The sequence below is a fragment of the Cervus elaphus genome, chromosome X (assembly GCF_910594005.1).
Source record: "Cervus elaphus chromosome X, mCerEla1.1, whole genome shotgun sequence".
NCBI lineage: Eukaryota > Metazoa > Chordata > Mammalia > Artiodactyla > Cervidae > Cervus > Cervus elaphus.
In genome coordinates, this window is record NC_057848.1 from 147,955,841 (window position 1) to 147,964,027 (window position 8,187).

The 8,187-nt window shown below is 45.3% G+C and overlaps 1 protein-coding gene across 2 annotated transcripts; it reads right to left on the reverse strand.

Annotated features, from left to right (window-relative positions):
• Positions 1-438: 438 nt before the first annotated feature.
• LOC122689985 (melanoma-associated antigen B10-like) lies at positions 439-4,153 on the reverse strand. 2 transcript variants are annotated; one of them, XM_043896890.1, is made up of 2 exons: positions 4,028-4,153; positions 439-1,923 (listed from the first exon to the last, which is right to left on the reverse strand). In XM_043896890.1, the coding sequence occupies exon 2, from the start codon at positions 1,877-1,879 to the stop codon at positions 836-838; it is 1,044 nt and encodes a 347-aa protein (XP_043752825.1). In that variant the 5' UTR covers positions 1,880-1,923; positions 4,028-4,153; the 3' UTR covers positions 439-835. The 2 variants fall into 2 exon arrangements, with proteins under 2 accessions (XP_043752825.1, XP_043752826.1); XM_043896891.1 differs by having other exon boundaries at positions 4,033-4,133.
• Between the last annotated feature and the right edge of the window lie 4,034 nt (positions 4,154-8,187).

Consider the following 8,187-nt stretch of genomic DNA (forward strand, 5'->3'; position numbering starts at 1 on the left):
GTCTCTCAACTCTGGACACACTTTCTGAAGGTCTGACCCTTTCCCACCACTCCCACACCCTCATTTGATCCACCTCCTAGCTTACCACAGCCTGACTCCCACTGAAGGATCTGCCATTTCTCAAACTCACTTGCCTCAGAGCGTTTACACTTGACTGCTCACTTCTGGATCCTCCAATATCCTCTCTTCCTTTTGACTTGTCCTTAGGTCTCAGAGTCTCTTACCATCTTTACTTTACAGCTGTTGCTAGACTCAAAAATTCTATGGGCACGCTTGGTCTTTATCCTGATGTTCCCAGTAGTCGCCTAGAGCCTGACAAAGAGCAAGCTCATGGAATGTTTGAGAAATAGATGAGACAGTGTGAAAGAGATCTTATTTATTATGATGTAATTAAAGTAAATACATCCAAGTATATATCTCTTAATTTTACACAACAGACTAAATGTAATAAGGCATGTAAAACTTTATCACCTTTTACATTTTTTTCTATTTCTTGATCTGAGCCATTTTCTTTTCACATTTCCTTGGAAATGCCTAATCCAATGACATGTTATCTTGTTCTGAATAAGTAAATAAGACAAAGTTTCCCAGTTTGTTCTATAAAATAGTAAAACTCTTAAACCTCATAAACATCAATACACGTCTGATTTATATTATTCATAAACTCAGATTCTGAAGCTAGTTAAACTTTCTACTAAAAGGAGCAACATTTATGCAAATTTATCCACATAGAACAGGAACACAAACATGTTATACATACTCTCTTTTCTCCAGCCCTGCCCCAATCTTCCACTAGTGAGAACATTAGCAGTTCTCTTCAAATTTTCCTCAGACTTCACTTGGTGCAGGAGAAGCTGCGGGCTGTGGCCGAGGAGTGGGCACTGGCCAAAGCAGCAGTGCGAGCCCTGGCTGAAGCTCTAGCTTGGGCTCTCTCTTCCTCATCTCTCAAAGCCTCCGCATACAAGGATGTGAAGGTAGTGGGGGCCCTACCATGGACCTTAGCTACAAACTCCAGCACTTTCATCTTGGTGGTTTCAGTGTAGGCTCTCGGGCCCCACAGAAACTCATAGCGTGGAGGATCACTATTGGCCACCTGGCGGTACTCCAGATACTTTTCCTGCACTAAATCTTTGGTGATGAGCTGCTTCGGATCCCCATAGATGATATCCTTCTTCCCCTCATATAACTCCATCATATTCAGCACTTTCCACACTTGCTCTTCAGTGGCACAGTTGCCCTTCGTGAAGATCACACCCAGGACAATCATCAGCAGACCAGTCTTGGGAAAATCTCTGTCGTTACCTGGCTTTTCGTCATAGCCCATTTCCAGTTTATTGACAAGGACATAAGTACCCCTGTTGGGATCCGCTTCCTTCATGTCGAGGCCAAACATCAGCTCCAGATGCTCAGAGGTTTTCCTGAGGATCTCACTGAAGTGATTCTTGTACTTGTAGGTTACATGTTTCAGCATATCTGCCTTGGTCACAGGCTCTTTCGTTTGATACTTGTACAGAAGGTGATGCACCAACAAAGCAACCTTCTCATCTACAGGACCTTTGGGCGGGCGCTGGGTGGTATCTTGACTCTGAGAGGCTTTTGGCCTTTCCTCTCCTTGATTGGTGGCACCTTCACTAAATTTTGCATCTGAAACAGAGGCAGCAACAGTGGTGGTGGAGCAGACTTTGCCAGGCAATTGAAGACTGCTGGATGTTCCAGTGGCAGCTGAGCTCTGGGGAACATCTTCAAAAGGAGATGGGGAAGAAGGGGATTCTTCTTTCTCTGGTTCAGTGGGCTGAGCTTCCACCAGATCACTGGGCTCTTGTCGAGCCTGGCGGCGTTTTTCACGGGCGCGAAGCTTACTCTTCTGACCCCGAGGCATGATGACTGACAGTACGTGAGAAAGAAGGTAAATGACTCTATGACCTGGAAGAAAGAGAACGAAATGGTGTGACTCTTCAATGGGGATGACAGCCTCCTCTGCAGGTTTCCTTGCAGGCACTGCTCTAGAAACCCATAAGGCTCCTCTTCCCTGATCAGCCTTTCCCCTGAAGACTCTGTGCAAGTAACTAGAGTTCACCTTTAAGCTGCAGCTCTCCTGTCCTACCTGGATTCTACTGAAGCTGATATAGAGTCTGGCCAGTCCGGGCCCTCTGGAGCCTCCCCTCTTCTGGAGTAGCAGATGTTTCTGTCAGTTCACATTCAGGGCCGTTACCTTGACTTCTGGCAGGACCCGAGGTCCTGTGCTTAACTGCTCTCATGCTGACTTGTCACTCCAAAGCCCTCCAAAGCCCTCACATCCCTGACATCGTGGAGGAGGAACTGAAAGGGGACATCACTCTGGGGTGGCAGCAGTGACAAAGCTCTCTGGGACCGTCTCCACCCTAGGAGAATCAGGATTCTCACCCCTTGCTCAGAGTCCTTACCTTGGTTTCATGCAGGACCTAAGACTTCTCCCTTGGCTGACCTTAGACCTACCCCTTTGGAGCACGGCCTTCACATCTCTGCAAGTCCTAGGAAGAGTTTAGGGAGGTCTCACTTTAACATATCTTCACCAGGAACCCTTGCCAGGGATGACATCACATGTAGGGCTCTGTGAAACACCCTCTGTTCTGTGATGGGTTGTCCCCTCAACCCTCTGGTTCCTGATAGTAATTCCTCCCCTTGACTAACTGGTGTCTTCCCTTTTTCAGGTCTGAGGCCTATAATAATCAAACCAAGGCTCTCATCCCCCTGGTATCTTGGAATATGCAGTTGGGGGTGGGGTGGGCGGGCGTGGCAGACTCAGTATGACAGATCTCTGAAGGGTTTCCCAGGGCTGGTCACAGAGGAAGGGCCTGACTCGGTGTACTGCCCTTCAGTCCTCTCTATGACTTCCAGCCTGGCTGGATCAATTCTTTGTAATAGGACCCTCTTCTCTCTGTGACCACTGAGGATAAAGTGAGAGACGTCTTAGCTTGACAGCCCTGCTTAGCCTGACACCAGGGCTTATAACAAGGTGGCACTCTGTGGGGCCCCTCTTTGTCTTAAGGGAGAACTTCCTACAGTCCTTGCTCAAGGTTCTGAACTTAAAACCACCCTAGGACTCCTCCTTCTGCTAACCTGAATTGTCTAGCATCAGACCAAGGTTCTTATACACCTCCCTTCCTCCTCTCTCTGCTCCCCACCTCTTCACCCCCGCCCCTCCCCCAACACCCCCGCCCCTCCCCCACACCCCTCCCCTCCCCCAACACCCCGCCCCTCCCCCAACACCCTGCCCCTCCCCCAACACCCCCTTCACCCAACCCCCCCTTGTCCCCTCCCCCAACACTCCCCTTCACCCAACCCCCCTTGTCGCCTCCAACACCTCCCTTCACCCAACCCCCCTTGTCCCCTCCCCCAACACCCCCCTTCACCCAACCCCCCTTGTCCCCTCCCCCAACACCCCCATCCCTACCCCTGCACCCCCCCCCACTAACTCCCCCCCCTGCACTCCCCTCCCCATGGGAAGGTGAGGCGAGGGGGCATGTGGACCTTATGGCCCTGCCAGGAACCCCCAGGACTGACCACATGGGCGGGGCTCTGTAGGCTCGGCTCTGGGGAGGCCATTTCCCCTAGAATGCAAACAGGGGCATTTATTCACTCCTGGCCGGGCCTGGTATTTCATCCTCTACTGGCTTGAGACAGGCATCCCCCTGGTCAAGTATCACAACCTCCTGCAGTGGCCAGACGGGACATTAGGTGTGCCCAGTCCAGTAAGCCATGCATGGGGTCTGTCGGGACCAACTGCCGTGAAAGGGAGCCCAGGGGAAAGGGGACGTTCCGCCGAACTCACAAATGGTTCTTCGTTGATCCTGAGAGGCCCTGCATTCCTCTGCTGGCTTGACGCCAACACCCTGGTCCAGTGTAACTATTTTCCTAAATTCCAAGAATATGTCGGCAATATGTCGGACGATCCCTGATCAGAATCTTCTAGGACCGAAGACGGGGCAGAACTATAGTGCCTATGTGGCCTTCTGTCTTTTGAGTTAGAGGGTCCCTCAAACCTTACCTTACCCCTGGTAGAACTCGGATGCTTCTCTCGGCCGACCCGACGCCACGTACTTCTTGCACCACAGTCTCACCGCCTAACCTCTGGAGACGGAAGTCAGTGTGCCGCACATCCGGGCGCCTTTACCCACGCACCCCACGCTCTCCACGCCCACCGCCCTTCCTCCCAGGCTAGACAGCAGAGGCGGGGCTTGAGTCTGCGGTGCCTGCTCTCTTCCGTTATGGGTGGTGCCCAAAGCTCTCTCTGCGGAGTTAGGGTCTCATTTTGGCTCCTGATGGATTGATTAAAGGCTCCTTGGGAAATGCTACCTCTGTGTAAGTTCCGGACAGTTTCTCAAGCCCTTGCAGACAGTGGGTACAAGTGCCAGGGTGATGTGAGATGGAGACGCTGCCGCGCACGTGAAGTAGGGGGAGTAGAACGGGTTCTGGGATGTTAAGAGAAAATGCATTGTGATGATGGATCTCGTCGCTTGTAAATATACTCTCGTGAGTATTTCTTTTTTTTTTTTTTTTCTCGTGAGTATTTCTGTTCGAAAAATTCTACTTTCTGCAGGGAAGAGTCACATCTGCATAATATTGGGAACCCAGATCTTTTTATCTTACCTAACATTGCACAGGGTAGTGAAATTGACTGCAATATTGACTCTCATTTATGACGAATATATTATATACCTGTTCTAATAATTTCTGCTTTGTACACAAGGCTCTTGGTTTTGCTACAATTGTCTGTACACCAGCTTTCTGAAGTCACTTATTCATTTGAATAATCCGTGGCCTTTGCCTTTCTATTTCTGTAAAATGATGATCAAATTTACAATGAGTAATTTCTGTTTCTTTTTAATGATTCTAACATTTATTTATTTTTGTATTTTTATCCTCTGGTTATGCATTCCAGTCCAATTTTAAACAGTAGAGTTGGTAGCATGCTGCTTGCTTTGTCTTCTTCCTTACCTTAACAGTAATGCTGACATTTCGCATTTAACATTTCATTTACTGTAGAGTTTCAGTTCAGTTCAGTCGCTCAGTCGTGTCCGACTCTTTGCAACCCCATGAATCGACCCTGTCCATCACAAACTCCTGGAGTTTACTCAAACACATGTCCACCTAGTCGGTGATGCCATCCAGCCATCTCATCCTCTGTTGTCCCCTTCTCCTCCTGCCCGCAATCCCTCCCAGCATCAGGGTCTTTTCCAGTGAGTCAACTCTTTGCATGAGGTGGCCAAAGTATTGGAGTTTCAGCTTCAGCATCAGTCCTTCCAATGAACACCCAGGACTGATCTGCTTCAGGATGGACTGGTTTGATCTCCTTGCAGTCCAAGGGACTCTCAAGAGTCTTCTCCAACACCATAGTTCAAAAGCATCAATTCTTCGATGCTCATCTTTCTTCACAGTCCAACTCTCACATCCATATATGATCACTGGAAAAATCATAGCCTTGACCAGACGGACCTTTGTTGGCAAAGTAATGTCTCTGCTTTTTAATATGCTATCTAGGTTGGTCATAACTTTTCTTTCAAGGAGTAGGCGTCTTTTAATTTCATGGCTGCAGTCAACATCTGGAGTGATTTTGCAGCCCCCCAAAATAAAGTCTGACACTGTTTCCACTGTTTCCCCATCTATTTGCCATGGAGTGATGGGACCAGATGCCATGATCTTAGTTTTCTGAATGTTGAGCTTTAAGCCAACGTTTTCACTCTCTTCTTTCACTTTCATCAAGAGGCTTTTTAGTTCCTCTTCACTTTCTGCCATAAGGGTGGTGTCATCTACATATCTGAGGTTACTGATATTTCTCCTGGCAATCTTGATTCCAGCTTGTGCTTCATCTAGCCCAGCGTTTCTCATGATTTACTCTGCATATAAGTTAAATAAGCAGGGTGACAATATACAGCCTTGACGTACTCCTTTTCCTATTTGGAACCAGTCTGTTGTTCCATGTCCAGTTCTAACTGTTGCTTCCTGACCTGCATACAGGTTTCTCAAGAGGCAGGTTAGATGGCCTGATATGCCCATCTCTTTCAGAATTTTCCACAGTTTATTGCGATCCACACAGTCAAGGCTTTGGCATAGTCAATAAAGCAGAAATATACTTTTTCTGAAACTCTCTTGCTTTTTCGATGATCCAGTGGATGTTGGCAATTTGATCTCTGGTTCCTCTGCCTATTCTAAGACCAGCTTGAACATCTGGAAGTTCACGGTTCACGTATTGCTGAAGCTTGGAGAATTTTGAGCATTACTTTACTAGCGTGTGAGATGAGTGTAAATGTGCAGTAGTTTGGACATTCTTTGGGATTGCCTTTCTTTGGGATAGGAATGAAAACTAACCTTTTCCAGTCCTGTGGCCACTGCTGAGTTTTCCAAATTTGCTGGCATATTGTGTGCAGCACTTTCACAGCATCATCCTTTAGGATCTGACTGTAGATTTTAGGAAATGCAAATGCCCTTCTAATGTTAGTTTGCTACATAGTATTATTATGCATTCGTGTTTAATTCTTTTCAAAAGCTTTTTCTGCATTTCAGTGCATGGTCAAATAAATTTAAAATTTTTATGTGTTAATGTGGTAATGTTTTAGGCAGTTTTTTCCTAATGTTATATCATCATTACATTTCTTGGAATCAGCTTCATTTTTTTTCCATTTAATTCGCTGCTGTATTGAAACGTCTATGGATTTATTTAGGATCCGTTCCTGTGTGGGGGTGAGTTTGGTTCAAGTATTCTGTTTTCAGGGTGTCCTCAGATTGTTTTCTTATCAAGGAGAGCTAGCCAGGGAAAATGAGTTAAAATATTTCCCATTTTTTTTAAATGCTTTTGATGTGTTTACATAAGATAGTGGTTAATTTTTGCTTATTATTTGATAGACCTGCCTTGTCCTGAAACATTTGAAAGTGTTGAGGAGAGTTTCAGTTTGTATTTCTCAACTAGAGTTTTCTATTTCTGTTTGGACCACTTGAATAATTAATATTTTTCTAAATACTGGTCTATTTTCACTGGGGTTTCAAATTTAGTTGCAACATGTTATGTTCTTTTTATTGGAGAAATTCTCAAACATACACAACAGTAAAGAAACTAGTGTAGTAAAATCAATACACCTGACATCAGAATCAACAATCATCAATACATACTCAATCTCATTCCCACTTATACCCATAGGTACCCCAATCTCTGCCACTGAAATAATGAGAAACAAATCCTAGATATAATATCATTGCATCTTTAAATATGTCGATACCTGTTTCCAAAAGATAGATATTCTTTATGAAGCACAAACCAATTACACATATTCTACCTAAAAAACTAACTATAATATCAACAAATGTCCAATTATTTTTCACAATTACCTGATAATTTTTAAGTGTTTTGCCCTTGAATTAGGGGCAAATGAAGTCTATGCATTGTCAATGCTTTATATGTCATTATGCTTTCTTTATGCTTTATATTTTTATGATTTTAACATATAGATCTTATCCTCCCCTCCCTCCATAGATACATTACTTCTTTTTCTTTGTCATTTATTCTTTGGTTGTTGTTGGGGGGAAAAAATCTCATGATATGTTCAGTCCAGTTTCCTATGGCTTGGATTTTCCTGATTGCAACATTGATGTCCTTGTCCCCCTGTATTTCTCTAAATCAGTTGAAGTTGAATCAGATTAAGGTTTAACTTTTTTCTCTGTCTTTTTTTTCCTATCGAAAGACCACTGCACGGGTGGTACTGTGAACTTCATTACTAGGAACTGAATGTATGTCTCTGTTTGTATTGATGTTTGCAGTCTTTGAAGAGTAGCATGTTGTTGTTCATTTGATAAGTCCTGTCTGACTCTGTGATCCCATGGACTGCAGCATACCAAGCTTCCCTGTCTTTCACTGTCTCCCAGAGTTTGCTCAAATTCATGTCCATTGAGTCAGTGATGCTATCTAATCACCTCATCTTCTGCCTCCCTCTTCTCCTTTTGCCTTCAATCTTTTCCAGCATCAGGGTCTTTTCCAATGAGGTGGCTCTTCGCATCAGGTGGCCAAAGTATTGGAGCTTCAGCTTCAGCATCAGTCCTTCCAATGAATATTCAGGGTTGATTTCTTTTAGGATTCACTGGTTTGATCTCCTTGCAGCCCAGTGGACTCTCAAGAGTCTTCTCCAGCACTACAATTCAAATGCATCAGTCCTCTGG

What these genes read in the sequence shown, in the direction of transcription:
- LOC122689985 (XM_043896890.1), bottom strand. Translation starts at nt 1,879, where the DNA reads ATGCCTCGGGGTCAGAAGAGTAAGCTTCGCGCCCGTGAAAAACGCCGC.